This window comes from Eschscholzia californica, unplaced genomic scaffold (assembly GCF_041429995.1).
Source record: "Eschscholzia californica isolate CP2 unplaced genomic scaffold, dmEscCali1.0.p SCAF_5, whole genome shotgun sequence".
In the NCBI taxonomy this organism is placed as follows: Eukaryota; Viridiplantae; Streptophyta; class Magnoliopsida; order Ranunculales; family Papaveraceae; genus Eschscholzia; species Eschscholzia californica.
Window position 1 is genome coordinate 37,601,627 of NW_028238472.1, and position 19,523 is coordinate 37,621,149.

The 19,523-nt window shown below is 35.1% G+C and overlaps 1 protein-coding gene and 1 long non-coding RNA gene across 2 annotated transcripts; one reads left to right on the plus strand and one right to left on the minus strand.

Moving 5' to 3' along the window:
- Positions 1-3,035: 3,035 nt before the first annotated feature.
- On the plus strand, positions 3,036-5,434 carry LOC147538983 (Isochorismatase family protein). Its single transcript, XM_086643860.1, has 5 exons — positions 3,036-3,331; positions 3,423-3,536; positions 4,541-4,775; positions 4,881-4,997; positions 5,149-5,434. The coding sequence occupies exons 1-5, from the start codon at positions 3,284-3,286 to the stop codon at positions 5,220-5,222; spliced, it is 588 nt and encodes a 195-aa protein (XP_086499986.1). The 5' UTR covers positions 3,036-3,283; the 3' UTR covers positions 5,223-5,434.
- A 5,474-nt stretch (positions 5,435-10,908) lies between these two features.
- On the minus strand, positions 10,909-11,953 carry LOC147538984 (uncharacterized). Its single transcript, XR_015226442.1, has 2 exons — positions 11,856-11,953; positions 10,909-11,184 (listed from the first exon to the last, which is right to left on the minus strand). It is a non-coding gene; the product is annotated as an uncharacterized LOC147538984 (long non-coding RNA).
- Positions 11,954-19,523: the final 7,570 nt, after the last annotated feature.

The window sequence follows — 19,523 nt, forward strand, 5'->3', positions numbered from 1 at the left end:
ATTTGATTCCTGACATATTCCTAATTAGGTGTTTGGTTCATACAGGAATAGGAATGTAAGTTTTTGTAAAATTTCACTTTTACCTTTACTTAAACTACATAAAATACACATCAACTTTGTTATATATTAAAATCAGTATTATTTATTCAATTTAAAGATAATAAATAAAGATTTTAATAAAAATTTATCCAAAATAAAATTCTGCTCATAAACCTAAATAAAAAATGATCTAAAATAAAATTTTGTTACAAACCTAAATAATACTTATTAATACCAAATCCTACAAAAAAAAATATTAACTAAATAACTTTTTATATCTAGGGCCTATTTCTTTCTAGTAGTCTAAGAACCCAATATAGACGATATTCAGGTGGCAGTACAAAGAAAAAAGCTGCTTTCGAAGAGTCACTATTGAGGATATCAGCTGCTTCTAACATTTGGTCGTAATCCAATCCTTTTGAGCTCGGCTACCACTTTGGTTGCAATTTCATTTTCCTGGTTATGGGTAAGAACTACAACCATCTTATCCATATGTCCCATCATTCCTTCAACATTTTTTCAATCGAACTAGCAATATTTTCCAAACTCGTTACGAATTCATTTTAAACCAAAAATTTGGGGAAAGGCCATCGCTTTGGGGAAATTAGAAAATATTTTGGACCAAAAATTTGGGCCAACATTTTTTTTCACTTTTGTTTCCACCAAATCCCCACCACTATTTTTGTAGGCCACCAATATATGGACAACCGAATTTTTTATGTGGACAACCATATGTGGGGGTATTAAAATGTATTTGTGGGGGAGCCAAATTGCAGGATACGAAATTAAATACTCATTTTTTTTTTCTAATTCTTCTTCTATCTTCGTCACCATTTTCACCCACGACAATCTATTTTTACCGGCAACCATCTAGTTTGGCAAACACCATTTTATATCCAACAACTATCATGTTCATAATCTTCGATCTTCATCATCCCCTTCTTCATCTTCATCCACCAACACATCATCTCCTCTCTTTTTTCCCTTCTTTTGTTCAAAAAAATTAGGGTTTTCCCTTACCCGGTTGGGGCCGCCGGTAGATGGTTTTTTCTCCTCGTCTGTGTCGGTAAATCACAGGAAATAGTGCATCATAACTAGACGGGAGAAATCCTAACGGAGCAAGGCATACTAGTGTATTACTGAGAGAGGATTTTAGAGAGAGAAGGGGCAAAAATTCTGGGAATTAATGGTGCACATGATGACAACAGAGACATATTGTTTCTCTCATTCACTCTGGATTACCAACGATTTCATTAAGATGTTGTTGTAGGGTTCCTTCATTTACTCGGTTCTTTATCCTATTATAGGGTTTTGAAGAAGGGAATGAAGGATAGAGAGAGAAGGATGATGGGTTTGTAGTGAGAAGGTGAAGAAGGGGGTGAAGATTAAAGAATATGAATATGGTGTGATTGTTGTCGGAAATAATGGTGTTCAGCGGTGAGAATGGATTGTCAGCCGGTGAAGATGGCGATGAAAATGAATAAAAAGAAAAAAATAATTAGTTTTAGACCATTGGATTTGATTAGCCTAAATTAATGTTACTTACACCCCGTTCTTTTGTCCATATAAGAAAATTGTTTGTCCACGTATTGGCCACCTTTTTGTAACGCCAGTAAGAGTCGTAAACAAACTACCGTTGTCGAAATAATATGTTTTTCAGATTTTTCCCTCTCCTCCGATGACCACCACTCCCACCACCTCATTCTCAGGTATCTATCACTTTCAGACCTCTCTATCTCTCTCGCATATCTCTCTTTCACTCTCGAATCTCTCCCTCCTTTTTCGACTGAAACCCCGTGCTTTTAGTTGAGATAGAGGGAGAGATATCCGAGAGAGATAAAGATCTGAAAGAGATAGAAATTCGAGAGAGAAAGAAAGAAAAAAATCGAGAGATAAACCAAAGAGAGAGACATTAAAGAGACAGATTAAAGAGAAAGATTAGAGAGAGGGATCATAAAGAGAAGAAGAATTATGGTGGTGTTAGTCAAAAGTGGTTAGATCACGTCACGTAGTCTGACTTCCCGTGTCGAGCATACATCTACACGTGCATGGGAAACCTGTCCCCAAATCTCTTGTGTAAAACGAGGCGACCTTATACAAGCAATTGTTACCCACGGCGCCTCGGGAATTGGCTCCAACCGAGGCGCCAATCCCGAGCAGCCTTGGCTGCTACCTGAGATAACCCAAAAGAAGGGGAGTACTCCGAATATCATGGAAATATCACTAGCAACCTAGAAGGCGGGTTTGCACATCCTATAACATAATTTATTTCCCTAAATTTTTTATAAATCCACAATTTCCTTTACAATTTTCTACCCCAATTCTTTTTCATTCTGTGAAAGCGCACCGTCGCGCGGGCCGGCCATGAGTGAACTGACTAAACCAAACTGATCCAAACAAATTTGGGTGGTTTAGGGACCGATCAAACGGTTTTTCGGATTGGTTCGGATATTGAAAGGTCAAAACCGAGAGGTTTAGTTCGATCCGTGGATTTGTTTGACGGATAGTCGAAAAAATCGAACCAAACCACTTATTATTATCTTTTGTATATTATATATGTAAGAATACATGATTGGGCATGATAAATGGTGGAGATTCAATTGTTTATCGTTTTTTTTATCTTCCTCGAATGTTGATAAACTATGTTGAATTAATCACGTACATGTACACTTAATGGTTTGTGAGATAATATTAACTTCTAACACGTTTTAAATATAATTATAGTAGATTTTAAACTCGAAAACTGTTATAGGATGGTGCGGACCAACTTATGAGCTGCCAATGATAATGTCCGCTTTGGCACACTTAGGCCTCACGGTTTTGAAAGGTCTCACTAGGGAAGGGTGTTTAATCTTTTAAGAGGACCATCGCATTCCGTCTCACCACCGATGTGAGATTGCTTTACAACAAAAACTCGAAATTTTATTCTTGGAAAAATTTTAGCATTCGGTTCGATTATCAAACCGTTAATGCATAGTTTGGTTCGGTATCAAACTATTAGCGGATTGGTTTAGATTGAAATTTACAAACCCTTTGGTTCGGACTATGGATAGGATCAAAAATTCTGTTATGCGACCCATCTTCACCCCTAGTCCTACCTACCTAAACCGAAAACTCTTTCTTAGGTCTAGTTGTCTTCTTCGAGCTCAAAAATAGTTACCAAATCAATATAGAACTTAACCAGTACCTCCTTCTCAATTTAAAAAACACTCAGTGACTGAAGAGTTCTTTCTATATTTTTCCCATGGCTGAGAACTCCAAGAACACAGCTCTACTCGTAATAGATATGCAGGTTTCCCTCTTCCTTCCATATTCTCTAGGGTTTTTCAGTAATAATTTTGCTCCAATGGTTATGGGTACTGATTTTGAGTTTCCTATTTCAGAATGATTTTATTGTTCCTGGAAGTCCTCTTTGTGTAGATGGAGGTCAAGCTATCGTTCCTTCTGTCATAAAAGCAGTTGATTTTGCAAGAAAGCATGGTATTCTTGTAATTTGGGTATTTCCTTTTTCTCTCTCACCCTTTTCTCTGTTGTTTAGGAAGTATATTTTCTTATGTTTTTGTGATCAAATACCAAAATATAAATGAGGAAGTCATTTCTTCTTATAAAAAACATGGTATGTCTAAACCTAATTGATATAGAATTGAGTGAAATTAGGAATCTCATTAGATGAATCTTGAAAGAAGAGATAGATTGCAATTGAAAAATGAGTGGTTCAATCAAAATTATTTGGTATTTTACATAGATGGATTCACAAATCACAAATCCAACTCAATTTCCTTGCTCTAGGTGTTTATCGAAACACAAGCTAACACTCCTACATGGGAATAAGGGTGTCTTGTATACATTTTTGCATTCGGTTTAGAGTTATAAATGATTGTATAGACACATAAAAACTTAATTATTTAGACAACATAATGACGACAATATGACCTTACCAAAATCCGTTGACAATATCTAGAAATAAGGCGGTACTAGTATCTTGGTTGGTAATAAAAACCCAACAATCTTCTCCAACACTTGTTTCATTATATCAAACTTGTGAGGAGGTTGAAAGAGGTTTAAGAGAGAAATGTAAAAGCTATAGATGAGAAAAGAAAGTGGTTAAAATGCAAGTTACAATAAAAAAAAACTCAAACTACATGTTTCAAGATGACAATTCACAAACCAGTCGTTCTTCTCAAACTACATCTGACCGAAAAAAGAAAACATCTAAGCCGCGCAAAGTTGTGAAGGAAAAACAAACGCCCACTTATTTGTGTTTTTTTAACTCGCTATTGAATTGACATTATAGGTTTAGTTAAGGTCAAATGTTTAGCCAAAGACAAAAACAAAAATTTTGGAACTTACCGGGGTTCGAATTTATAGCAGAAGCGATAGTTATGTTCTTAGAAAAAGTAGAAATAACCTTGTCCGGATCAAAACCTTCAACTTACTCTAACATAATTTATCGTACAAAGCAGCCTGGATTGCATAACTGTTGTCACTTGATGTTTTGTAGGTTGTTCGCGAACATGACCCATTGGGGAGAGACGTTGAACGCTTTCGTCGGCACATGTACAACAATGAGGCAAAAGGACCAGTTGCGAAGGAAACTAAAGGTGCAGAGTTAGTTGATGGCCTTGTGATCAAAGAACACGAGTATAAGGTGGTGAAAACTAGATTTAGTGCTTTCTTCGCAACAAACCTTCATTTATTTCTTCAGGGTTCTGGCATTAAGAAATTGGTGGTTGTAGGTGAGTTAAAATTCAAAACTAAGTCATCATTTTTCGACGAACCTCGGCTCTGTATGTTCCTCGAATAATTTAAGAATGAATTCGTATTTTTCTTTGACTTGTTAGGTGTTCAGACCCCAAATTGTATCAGACAAACTGTTTTTGATGCAGTAGAATTGGATTATGAATCCGTTACAGTCATCACTGATGCCACAGCTGCGGCAACACCTGAAGTACATTCCGGTATGTTTTATTGCATTGAACTTCGATTCAGTTATTATCAAATTTTTATAGTCTTAGCTGAAGCCACAGTTCAACCATTCATATATAAAGATGTATGAAGCTGTTTTTGCTGAATTTTGATAATTTTTCATTAATTTGTATGATGAACCAGCAAATATTTTCGACATGAAGAATATTGGAGTGGAAATGCCTACATTGCAAGAGTGGTGTCAATCCATCGCCTAGTCTTTTGTGAAATTCTCTTGGCACTAGAAGCTTCTTTCGGTCGACTACGACTTTCATTGTACGTATGTATGATAAAAATAATATACTATGTAACTCAGAGATGGTAATAAGGATGAGACATTACCAGCTACACAAGCGAGTCATCTCCAATCTGGTAGCTAAAATGGCAAGACTCTCTCCAAAGGCTATTTCATTTTACAAATCATTTTACATGTTATTCTTACAGTGCTTGGCTATGAATTCATCCCATGACCAAGAAGTAGGCGAAATATCCTGATTGGGCGAAAGAGCGACTGTAGGTCGAAATATCATAAATGATGTTTTTGCCCTCCCACCTTTTCTACATGACGCAGTGGAAAAATCACGTGATGAGAAATAACATATTATGATCAAATATTTAGGTAGAATGACCATTCATAATGTGTTATGAGAAATACGATATTTCCAAAGAGAGAAAGAACATTTTAAAAGATAATATGATCGTTTTGATCAGGAGAGAACTCTTTTTGGCAAAATATATATCGAAAGAGTCTTCCCAAATTGTCTATGTAATCGTATAAATGGACTAAAGAATATGTCAAACGAAAAATGGAATTGGGTTTTGATTCATGTGACTGTTATTATTCTAGAGCTACTAATGAAACTTAACCAAATGATAATATACTCGATTTGATCACTAAAATTTCATTAATAATGAACTAGTGATAAATTTTATTATCAAATGGAAATGGAAGAAGATAGATTTATTTTGATACACTAGTTTGAATTTATTTCTCCTCGTAACGTATTATGAACGACTATGTTGCATTACTCATGTTGGTAGCGTATTATTTCTGTTAATAATGCTTATGACGAGAAACAAAAAATTAATTTAGGAATAAAAATGAATTTGTATTCAAGTTAATTAACTAAATAGGATTTTATCACAATGCTATTACCGGATTTCATAGCGGAGGGTCATTTTGTCAGAAAAAGTTGAATTCGGACCTTCCACTAATTATAATTTTTTCTCACTATCTAAAATGAAGATAAGTCCAAAAATGTTAGACTAATTGCCTATTTGGCCGAGTCAGGCCTAATTGACCCTTTAGTGACACAACATGGACCACTGCATATTAAATTATAGGCCGCAGCTTTGGGGAATAAAGAAAATTCTCCGGGAATAAAGACTTTTCTTAAAACTAGTCAAACTTTTTATGTTTCTTTTTATTGCTAAGGGGCTTCTAATTTTAGAAGATGCTCTAAAAAAGGCTCCTCCATCTCATCACCTCTATCTGCCACTTCATCTTCTCGACACCTCATCATCTTCTCCGGCGAAAGTCGCCGGCCGACCAATTTTCCGGCCGGCGACCATCAAACTTAAAAAAAATATATTTATTTTCTCTCTCCTCTCTCTCTCTCTATAAATTTTTTTTTCTTTTCTCTCTCTCTCTAGAACTGTTCTAGAGAGAGAGAGAGAAGGTCTGTTCGTTAAAATAAGAGGAGATACCAAAAGAGAGAGAAAGTATATAGAGAGAGGCGCATGTTATTCCTTCGTTCTTCTTTTAAGGAACCTCCATTTTTTCTCGATCTTTTTTTATTGAATCGATTTTGTTTCCCAATTTCATTCAAATCATTAGACCTAATCACCATTGATTCATTGAATCTGTTCAACCAAACTCAGATCATTAACAACTTTATCGGGTACAAGGTAAATAATCACGACATTTTTCTATTTCTAGGGTTTAAATGGCGCTTTGAGGGTGCGTTTGCCTGAATTTAATAATTTCAAGCTTTGAATGGAATACTTGAATCTCTAGGGTTTTATTTCAGCGGTTTTAAGCTGTTTACCATCTATGTATGAAGAAAAGAGTTGAAATTTGAATAAGGGTTGTGGAGGTGGTTATCTCTCTTTTGATGTTTTCAGCATTTCAAGTTTATTAAAGGAATCTAGGTTAGAGTTGCAAGATTTTGTGGTTATCTCTCACGAACAGACTGTTCTCACGAACATACCACAAATGGTATGTTCGTGAGAACAAACTTTCTCTCTATCTAGATCTGTTCTAGAGAGAGAGAAAAGTAAAAAAAAATTAGAGAGAGAGAGGAGAGAGAAAATTATTTTTTATTTTTTTATGTTTGAAGGTCGCCGCCCGGCGACTTTCGCCGGAGAAGATGATGAGGTGTCGAGAAGATGAAGTGGCAGAGAGAACATATGAGATGGAAAAGAACTTTCAAAAAAATGTATTATGTATTCCCCATAAAAATTTATTCCCCGGAGAATTTTCAAAACAATTTGGATTCCCTCGAGAATTTATTCTCCGGAGAATTTTCTTTATTCCCCAAAGCCGCGGCCAAATTATAATGCTACAGGGAATTATTTTTGGTCAAATTGTCCTGAGTAGTTAAAGTATTGGCATATATTCCAAAGGTTCCTGGAAGTCCCGAGTTCGAACTCCAGAGAAGGTGAAATTTCTGGATTATTGAACTTAAGGTTATTAGGACATAGATGGACTTTAGGCCATAGTTTGCTGGACTTTAAGCCTATTTTTGTTTGATTTGGCAGCTTTTGTGCTTATCACACCCTTGATATATCAACGCCTTGTAATGACTATCGTACACCGAAGTCGAATTATCAAAAAAAAAAAAAAAATTATTTTTGAACAAAATAGGAGTATCACTAATAAAATTCTGTTGGTCACTTTCCAATAATAAAAATTAAATAGTTATTTTCTTTCTGGCCCTCTAGTGTGACCAACTTCCTTTTTGACCTCCTAATTTTCGTAAATTCAAAAATGACCCCTTTTTTATAAAACCGTCAGTTAACTCTAACAACTTATTATTTTGTTTCATGAATTACCCTTTCCATTAGAATTAATTGTTTCTTCTTATAAATTCTCCTTTATTCCTTATTTCTTTTTCTTCTCTCTAAATTTCTACTTTTTTCTCTAAAATTGTTATTCTTGTTCCTTTTATATTTCTTCTTCTTACTTTAAATTTATTCAGGTGACCAGCTTAAAGGGACAAAAACTTCCCAACTTCCTCTCTCTCTAGAAATGGGATACATCAAGAACATGTCCATCATGATAATTGAGTTCTCAAGAAACCTTTCACAATACTATCCATTTCCAAATTATTTCATAATTTAGGGACTTAATTCGTATGCGGGCTTCAAGGGGAAGAAAAAATTCCAAATTATTCCCTTAATCGAACCACATGAGAGTGAAGATCTAATCAGGTAATGAAGATCTAACATCAGTTAGGTTTTTTTAATGATTGCGGTGATTAAGTTTTTGGAAGCAAATCTAAAAGGGAAGGTGCAAGTTATGAAGTTCTTGAGGAAAACTACCCTGAACCATCTCTTGTCATTCCTCTTGAATACGCTTTTGTGTAATCTCCCCCCCCCCCCCCCCCCCCCCCCCCCCCACGGTACCCTCTTCATCTGTTTAGAAAATGGACTAAATTGTTTCACCCATTATTATTTAATTGCAGAGGACCCAAAGTATTTGGAACTTTTGTTAAGTTCTTGCTAAAACACCATCTCAATATATTATGAGAACTTGCTAAAAGACCAGTCGAAGATGTAAATCCAACAAACATGGTTTTCTCAAAAATTGGGGACAATTTTTTTTCTGAGAGAAAATTGGTATGCTAAGAAGATTTGTGATTGAATCATAATCTACCCATACCTGAATTATGTCCGCACTTTTAGATTTAGGTTTAATTCAGTTGAATTCTCACTCAAATATGAAGGCGAAGAAGATGCATTTGGTTTCAACCCACATGATTTCATTAATATCCCCAAATTTGAAATTTTGAATGGTATCAAAATCAACAACAAAGATATGATTTGTGAAATTTCCATTGGTTGGACTGAATAATCCAAGATAAGAACCTGGAAATTCTTTTAGGTTTTATCTTGGAAAGACTGTGAAAGTAAATTCATGGCCGACAAACTTAGACAAGCTTCTTAGATGGAGAATAATTTTCATTTCTTCCATAGTTTACTCCTATTAAGCTGGATATGCAAAATGCAGAGAGAAAATATTTAGTTAGATATATAAGTTTAAGCTAGAGAGAGACTGGTATTAACTATCAAGTAATTAATGAGAAATAATTTTAGAAGAAGGGTAAATGGAGGAACAAAAAAAAAATCAAATGTTAAAGTTAACTGAAGGCTTTGTAAAAAGGGGGCAATTTTTGAATTTACAAAACATAAGGGGGCCAGAAGCTGGTCACAAATTAGGGGACCAAAAAGAAATAACTCATTATAATTTTGTCTCCTATTAAATATAAGTCAATTAAGTAAAACATAATTTGATTTGCGCATAATCTGAAAATTGTTGTCCAAATAAGACATTTGATTGTTCATATATTAACCACCACAAAAATGGGTAATGCTTTTGTGTAATCTCTCTCTCCCCCCCCCACCCCCCACGGTACCCTCTTCATCTGTTTAGAAAATGGACTAAATTGTTTCACCCATTATTATTTAATTGTAGAGGACCCAAAGTATTTGGAACTTTTGTTAAGTTCTTGCTAAAACACCATCTCAATATATTATGAGAACTTGCTAAAAGATCAGTCGAAGATGTAAATCCAACAAACATGGTTTTCTCAAAAATTGGGGACAATTTTTTTTCTGAGAGAAAATTGGTATGCTAAGAAGATTTGTGATTGAATCATAATCTACCCATACCTGAATTATGTTCGCACTTTTAGATTTAGATTTAATTCAGTTGAATTCTCACTCAAATATGAAGGCGAAGAAGATGCATTTGGTTTCAACCCACATGATTTCATTAATATCCCCAAATTTGAAATTTTGAATGGTAGCAAAATCAACAACAAAGATATGATTTGTGAAATTTCCATTGGTTGGACTGAATAATCCAAGATAAGAACCTGGAAATTCTTTTAGGTTTTTTCTTGGAAAGACTGTGAAAGTAAATTCATGGCCGACAAACTTAGACAAGCTTCTTAGACGGAGAATAATTTTCATTTCTTCCATAGTTTACTCCTATTAAGCTGGATATGCAAAATGTAGAGAGAAAATATTTAGTTAGATATATAAGTTTACGCTAGAGAGAGACTGGTATTAACTATCAAGTATTAAATGAGAAATAATTTTAGAAGAAGGGTAAATGGAGGAACAAAAAAAATCAAATGTTAAAGTTAACTGACGGCTTTGTAAAAAGGGGGCAATTTTTTAATTTACAAAAAATAAGGGGGCCAGAAGCTGGTCACAAATTAGGGGACCAAAAAGAAATAACTCATTATAATTTTGTCTCCTATTAAATATAAGTCAATTAAGTAAAACATAATTTGATTTGCGCATAATCTGAAAATTGTTGTCCAAATAAGACATTTGATTGTTCATATATTAACCACCACAAAAATGGGTAATGCTACTCGGACTCTCAAAGTATAGAAGAAATCAAGAAAGTAGGCACTTTGAAGCCAAAAATTTGTAAGTTACTTTTACTTTGGTAAAGTTAGATAAAGCCTCGACTCTCAAAGTGTCTACTTTCTTGACTCCTTCTATAATTTTTTTTTTTTTTTGAATTGGTAAGCGTGTGCCTCGAACCCTTGACCTCTAAGTTGGAAGTTTTACCTCTTACCACTTGAGCCAAGGGTTGTTGGCCTCCTTCTGTAATTTGGGAGTTTGAGTAGCATTATCCCACAAAAATATGTCATTCTTAATGAAACGTTGGTAAATCCATAATTTATTCTTTCTCTTATAACTTATTCATTAGAACCTTTAGAGAGCATGATATAGGTGAGAGAGAGATAGCATATGGTTAGCATGGATGGACACAAGTACAATAGTAAAAAGGGTAAATTTGGCTATAGCAATATGCTTGCGCATTAGCACCATATATCTGATTGCATCTGTTATCACAATCCGAAGGAGGATTGCAATACCCGGGCCAAGATGTCTCACAACTTTCCGCATTTGGGACCTTCGTTGTTGCTACGGACATACCTACAAACAAACATTAATACATCAACTTATTTAAAAAATACAGTAAAATAATAAAGTTGTTTGTGTGGGTTTTAGGCTATTAATTTCGTTGGACTTTAGACCAGTAGTAATTCAAGAGTTATCGTGTTTATCACATCGTATCGATATATCAATGCCTTTGTAATGACCATTTAGTCAATATTCAAAAATAAAATAATTAAATTGAATCACATATACATATGTTTAATTTGAGCTTAAAAATAATTTGACTGAAGTTGACAAGTCTTTAGTTTTTTGGGATAACCATTGTAAAGCAAGAACAGTACAAGCAATCTAAATTGGGATCGCGAAGACAAGTGATTGTCACAACTTAAATACTTTTACAAGCTAGAATTGACGACTGAGGATTTAGAAAAAAAAACTAAAATAAATTGTTCTCAACTTATTTGAACCTCGGCTTGTAAACATTTGAAATGAAAAAAAGAAAACCATCCTGACACTGTGAAATAAGAACCAAAATTGATAGTTATAGGACACCTTATGGGAAACAAACAATTATATTGTTACAAATTTTGTATGTTTTATCAAAATCTAATGATGATTAGTAAGAGGAATTTCATATCACTAAACTTGCTTTTTATAAGATTATAAAGGAAACCAAAATCAAACAGAAAATGTCAACATACACATACCAGTAAAGAAAACTAGTAGGACAATGAAGAACAAGGTAGTTGGAGTATGTTGCTTATTTGCCATTTTCTTAATTGACTTGTTAAAGAAATAGTAATGTAAAATGTTGATTATCTAACTTGGATTTATGTAAGTGTATGTGGAAAGATTTTGAGGATCTAGCAAAGCTGATTTGATTTTATATTAATGAATTTTAGATGTTTGATATTGGACATTAGTTGTTCACAATCCTTTAAGATCATGTGAGATATCATCAAGATTGTATACTTTCATTTGGAAATTAAGAGAGTTATGGCAAAGCAAAGTTACATTAGTCATACAAACAATTTTTTTATGTAGAGATAAGACTTTTTCTGTAATTTCATTTATCATTTCTTAGAGCATCTCTAAGGATAAAGAGAGATCCTCAATTATTGAATATCTCCAATGCAAAACTTTAAACTTGTTTTTTCACTTACGTGGCATGGTTATTTTTGTGAATAAATAATTTGTTATTTTGAAAATATATAAAGACTTAATTTCTATTGGTTCAAATTCAAATTTTGATGAGATTGACAATAAGAGATATCTCAAGAGGATACTCTATTTCTAAAGTGTCTTCTTGTCTCTATTCCACCCTCGACATGTCATCTTTGAGATTTAACTAAGTTTTGCGTTGGAGAGAATTTTTAACAAAAAACCTCCAAAAATCCTACGCGGCAATCCGAAAGTTCTAAAATTGAATTGTGCATTGGAGATGCTCGGTAATCTAGAGACTCTCAACTCAGTTAGGTCAAACGTCAAGAAACTAACCTCTTTTAATGACTTTAAGGATATGATTAGGTTAAGGCCGACGTTTTGAGGAAAGAAGAATATTTTTCGGGGTAGAAAATTTTAAAGGGAAAATATGAATTTTGACCAATTTTCCGGTGCAAGAATCTTTCTCATCTCCGACCACCCCCACTTTTTTTCTCTCTTTCCACCACCACCTCCAAGTTTCCTTCTCTCTTTATTTTTCATTCTCCTCTTCTCTCACTCTCTCTACAGTTTTCTCTTTATCTAATCCGGAAGGAGAGGATCTCCTTCGCCGAAAAATTGATATGGTTTAGAAAATTCCCAAACCAGTATGTTGGTTGGGGGTTCCCCAAACCAAACCAGTTCATGATGGTTTTGGGGATACATCCAAATCGGGCTGGTTTGGGAGATCCTCAAACCAGTGTCGTTTTCCAATAAAATTTTCTTCGCCGGAAAACGGCTATGGAGAAAAGATGGAGAAAGAAAGAGGGGGAAGAGAAGAGAAAAGGGGGGGGGGGGGGGGGGAGAAATAGGGAGAGGAAAGAAGAGAGAAATACAATGGTGATGGTTGCTGCAAGAGAAGAAAGATTCTAAAAAAATTTGGAAGTTGTTGACAACGGTTGTTTGTCGGCGGCCATTATTGGAGTTGATCATAAAAGATGATGGTGGAGTTGTGGAGAATAAAAAGGAACATAATTTCACTCAAAATTGTTTTTCTCTGACAATAAAAAAATAATTAGTCAACTTTTTTTTTTTTTTTTTTTTTTTGAGATAAAAGCTAATAACATAGATAACCATCCATACGGATGAGAGTTACACGAGTACAACACAATTATAAAAGAACCAAATGTCAAAGTGTGAAAACAGAGGGGTTTGAAAGTGATGTTGCCAACTCATGAGGAGCGTAATTGGCCTCCCTGTAGCAATGAGTAATGTTCACCTTCCTTTGATTTAACTCGACACGCAGCTTGGTGAGATCATGTATAAGGCGCCACGGGCATGAATCTGCACCATTGGATATTAGGTTAACTATTGTTAGGGAGTCTCCTTCTAAATCAAATGTATATATTCCCATTCTCTCCGCCAGTCGAAGCCCTAATTCGAAACTTTTTAGTTCACTGTGCAAAGCTGAAATCGGATGGAAAACCGCCGTCATCGAATCCACCACCTCTCCTCTCCAATTCTTAGCTACTGCCGCCGCACCTGCTCTACTAATGGTGTATGATCCATCCACATTAATCTTGATCCTCCCAAAGTTTGGAGGTTTCCAAGCTTTCTCCTGCAAAACATTCGAAAACGAGGGGAAAATAGCAATCGAAGGAATACGACGAAGGTCGAGAGAAATATTACTCCAAATTCGATCCAGAGTAGTATCCGACTGTTGAAAATGAGATTCATTTCGATATTTCCACCAGTGCCACAAGAGATAAGTGTATTTATACCACTGTTCAGATGCTGTTTCCCCTTGATTTAGTAATTGTTTCAAATTATCTATATAATCATCTGTTAGATCTATGAGCTTGTTGTCTTGCGAAGAACATATAAAGGATTTGAATGTGGGACACATACCAAATAGATGTTTTGCTGTTTCAATTTCTCCCTCTTGACACATCTTGCAAATCTGGCTAACATTGCATATTCTGATCCCAATATTTTCTAAAGTGGCTACCCCATCATGAAGTATTCTCCAAATAAAATTTTGTATTTTCGGATCCATATGCGTCTTCTTCCAAAATTTTGACCAAGGAAAATCATTTATCTCTGTAGGTAGATTAGGTCTTGATTTTATGGAAGAATAATAAGACTTTGAAGAGAATTTACCTTGTTCTGTTTTCTTCCATATCAACTTGTCTGTCTGGTATGAAATTGGGATAGTAATGTTCATAATGGCTATGATGGAATCTGTAGTAAAATATTGTTGGAGTAAAGATATTTTCCATGAATTTGTCTGATGGTCTATCAAATCCGCGACCCAAATAATATTCTGTGGTAAATCCTGAATTAATGTTGGAATGTGATCTGTGATTTCAGGTATCCATTTATCTTTCATTATCCTTGTATCCGTTCCATCACCTATCATCCATATTGTATTGTTGTTCATAGTCTCTCTGACTTGCAGTAGTGATCTCCAAAATGGAGAAGCAGGTAAATTCTTGTCTACAGTCCAGAAATCTCCATGTTTTAAGTATTTTGAGCTTAGAAGCTTAACCCAAATTGCCTGTTTATTTGTTAAGAACCGCCATGCCATTTTTGCTATCAACGATTCATTGACTTCATTGAGAGAACGAATACCTAACCCACCATACTTTTTAGAACTACAAATAATATCCCAATTGATAAAATGTAGTTTTCTTTCATGAGTTCCATGTCCCCACCAAAATGATCTCTCTTCATTTTCTAGTGTATTAATGACTCCTTTAGGAATCATTTGGTAGCTGAATGGATACACACATAAAGGACTAAGAACTGACTTTATAAGAACAGTACGCCCTGCTTGTGAGACCAATCTCTGTTTCCATCCCGAGAGAGTTTTTTTGAATTTCTCCTGTAACCACTCAAAGCTCTTTATACGGTTGCCCGGCTTTAAGAGAAGTGCCCCTAGATATTTCGATTGGGTAGTCATTATAGGAGCTTGAAGAGTATTAATATAAGTTTCTTTCATTGCAGTTGGAACTCCTGAGCTGAAGTAGATGGAGGATTTATCGAAGTTTACCGACTGTCCTGAAAAATTCGAATACATAGACATAAACTCAAGAATGGCAGTTAGATTCGCTTGTGATGCTTTTCCGAATATAATAAGATCATCTGCAAATAAAAGATGAGATATAGAGGGGCTGGAGGGGTTAATCTTGTAACCTGTAAACAAACATTTAGTTTCATAATGGTGAATAAGAAGAGAGAGGGCTTGAGAGGTGAGGATGAAGAGGTAGGGAGATAGGGGGCACCCTTGCCTCAAACCTCTAGAACCCTTAAAACTCCCATATAAATGACCATTAATCTGAATATTAAAAGTGGGGGTGGTAATACAGTGAAGGATAAGTTGTAGAAAGGGACCATGAAGTCCCATGGCTCGAAGAACCAATTCCAAATACTGCCAGCTTACTCGGTCATAGGCCTTAGCCATGTCCATTTTTAAGGAAAATCCACCACTCTTAGACTTAGAGCTATGCATTGAGTGTAAGACCTCTTGGGTGATAACAATATTATCTAAAATCTGCCTGTTAGGCACAAAAGCGTTTTGGGTCCACATAATGTTATCTTCGAGAAAAGGCTTAATACGATTAGCTATAATCTTAGTGATGAATTTGTAGATGGAATTGCAAAGTGATATTGGTCTGAAGTCAGACGCGCAACTAGGAATCTTGACCTTTGGAATTAAGGCCAAAGTAGTAAAATTAAGTGAAGAATTTATATCACCTGATCGAAATATATTCTGAATATAGTTGATAAGTTCACTACTTATTTTGTCCCAATTGAGCTGAAAGTATTCGCATGGTAGTCCGTCTGGACCAGGACTTTTATTAGTACCCATATTCATGACTACTTCTTTAATTTCCTCCGCTGTTGGGATTTCGGAGATGGCGCGTAAGTCTTCCTGCGACATCACTTTATAAGCACTGAGAATTTCCATCGGCGGTTGAATTACCGGTTCAGCTGTAAATAGATTCTGAAAGAAACTAATTAAATCATTAGGAAGTTTTTTTGACCAAGTTTTGACAAAGTCTTTGCACCTAGGAAATTTTCTTATTCCCCACAAAGCGTTGACCTTAGGTTAGAGTCTTTCCAAATTAAACCAGAGCCCAAGTGGAAAAAGAGTTAAAAAAAAGTGAGTTGTGCCGTATGAAGTGTTTTTTTGTCGGAAAGTCTTTTATGACCAGGGATCGCGGTTGGTAATGTAGGTGTTTAGTCGAATTCCTTTTAGAAGATCTAATCGTTTTCTTAGACTATAGTTATTTGAGTAAAAATATTAGACAATAAAAGGAAAATCTAGTGGATTTTTGAAGTAACTAAAATTGTCGTGTTTCTTATGTGTTATTATGACTTGTATCATAAATATCCTTAGATAATAATTCCATAAGTATGATTTCGACAACATAACTTCAAACAAGAACTTATCGCATGTTAAAGATTTGTGATTTATTAGAGTTTCAAATAGAAAAAAACTATACTAGGGTAAATCTAGGAGCACAAACATTCATAAATCGAATAACATCATGGTAAGATTTCAAACAAACGGTGAATCATTATACCATGCATGTTGCATGTTGGTAATCTTTTCAAGACTGAAAATTTTCCCTCCGTTAGAAAACCTAAAGCTTTTGAATTTTCTGTAGAAGACTCGTTTAGGGAAAATAAATCAGGATTAAGAGAAAATTTGATCATCATACGGTTTTTCCATGTTGAGTGCCACATTTGTCAAAAGAAGATCACATATCAAATTTGGGAAATCCATGCTTTTGTAGCCTCGAAGTGGGATTCTTTATATAGTACCTTCTGCTTGAAAAATGGATTCCAGAATACTTGTCAGTTTGGTGACTCCAAGCGAATGAACGAAGCAAAAACTCCACAATGCCCCATCACGAATAACGTCTGGGCCCTGACAACGCTAGAATCACCCAAAGTAATATGCTTAACGGATGCTTTTTTCACTAGTTGTTTGGAGATTAGATGCTGGTAGAGATGCTACCTACGTACGCCCTTCCTTGCTTTGATGCTGACGCCTATAACTTTCCCCATGCCTTTTCAGGGTGACCTCGCTCTCGAAATGCTGGGTCTACTCCTGCTTGAACTTCTATGAAGTTCAGACCGCGTTCTTTAACGCTTTTGGCACAATACCCGCGCCAAAAAGTATACTGACGCTTTCTTCCAGATTCGACAGAATCACGGGGAGGGCGAAAAACTCGTGTTTGAGAAGAACTTTCTTTTCCACTTAACTTAAGAGTTCTTCTCTTTCCTGGCGTGGAAGCCCCCGGACGATGTGCTAAAACTACTCTGATTGGCTAGACATCTTGTTTAAGGAGCGGAAGCCAATGATGTGATCATCAAGATCTAAGACCGGTGGAATGCAAGTACATAGGGGAAGGAGATAGATTGTGCCCCTCTTAAGATACGAAATCTTTCTTTTTCAATTAAAAAAAATCCTTGGTCTTGCTATTTCCTTTCTTATAAGAGGTTCACTTTTTGACTTTATTGAAAGCACATTCAGTATATAGAGGATATGATTTATCAGAACTCATAGAAGCATAGACACCTCCCGAATAAAGATTCTTAAAATATGAATTACACACACCCAATAATTAAGACCAGCCTTATATCTTTGTTTTTTTTTTTTTTTGAAAATCTACTGAAGTACCAAAGGCGAACAGGGCTCCCAGGCTGTGACGTTTGTCAGAATGTTTGACATCCTAAATTGAAAGCGACACTCGAAGTGTGAGCTTCTGGTGGTTAGCTTTTAGTCTGTAGACATTACGAGCTGGAAAGAGGCGAGCAAATGAAGGGAGGCATTACGAGCCAACTATAAGAAGCAAAGCCATTTACATAACGTTATAGGAGACTCGACTCTCCACCCATCTGTGATCGTGATAGCAATGTCATAGCATCTGCAATTACTGTGATAAAACGTTCTACAAACCTTTTGCTATTCCTTTCTCGGAGTCCAAACTTAATAAAAATAGGTAATAAACCATCTTTTTTATTTACCCTAATGCAACAAAAATGAATCAATAATGTCAACATTTGGTAGCCCAAGTGGTGGATAATGTTGACATAAAATCCAACATCCTGGAGGTTCCAGATTCGATTGCAAGAGAATGTGGATTTCGTGGTTTATTGAACTTAAGTTATTAAGGTAGAAATAATGTTGTTGGGTTGCAGGCCATAATTTAGTTGGGTAATAAGCCCGTTCTTGTAAGAGTTTGAATTAGGAGGTTATCGTGCTTATCACCTCTTTGATGTATCAGTGCCATTGTAATGACTACCGTAGATTGTAGTCAATTTCCCAAAAAAAATGCATCACTAATGTGTTTATTGTTTGATGAAGGTGTAGATATGTGTTGGAACAAGTTTATTTTTTTACCCAACACAAACTTAGTTGCATGAAAATTTATCTACACTTCCACTGAATATTAAACACATTAGTGATGCATTTTTTTTGTTTGCATAAGGTAAAATCTGGGATTCATGAAAACGGACTTTAGCCAAAGTTTGGGTATTCAACCATAGTAAGCTGAAGATGACTCCAAAACATTAGTGCATTTTTCAAACAAACATGCATTTTTAGGGTTATTTTTTCTTGGCTTCCAGTTTGTGACCAACTTCTTTGTTGGCTTTTTATTTTTCTTAAATTAATAAACGACCCACTTGTTAAAAAACTCTTGTTCTAAAAATTAATTATCATTTGTTCCATCTTGCTTCTTCCCTGAATCCTTCTCTTGAATTCTTCTTCTCTGTAAATAACAAAATATTACTGTTGTCATTGGCCCTGTATTAGCAGCATGAATAGAGAAAGTGTGAGAGATAGAAGGAAGAAGAAATAAAAATAAAATCTCATGATGATCTCTAGCGTGTGGCAAGCCAACTGACGGTTGACGACCACTTTCAGACATCCGAGAAGAAATAAGGAACAATTGAGAATTAATTTTTAGACCAAGGGTAATTAAGGAAATAAAAATATAAAATGTTAAAGTTAACTGAGAGATTTTAAAAGGTGAAGCCATTTTTGAATTTATGTAAAAAAGAGTGGGCCAAAAAAGAAATAACTTACCAACATAATTCTTTTTTTGAGAAATCAAATGTTTATAACCTAAAAAGCTGGGTTGGTAGTCCAGATCTATGTGGCACCTCTTTTGCCGTTCTTGCATTTATATTACTCATGTATTTTTGTTATTCCAAAATAA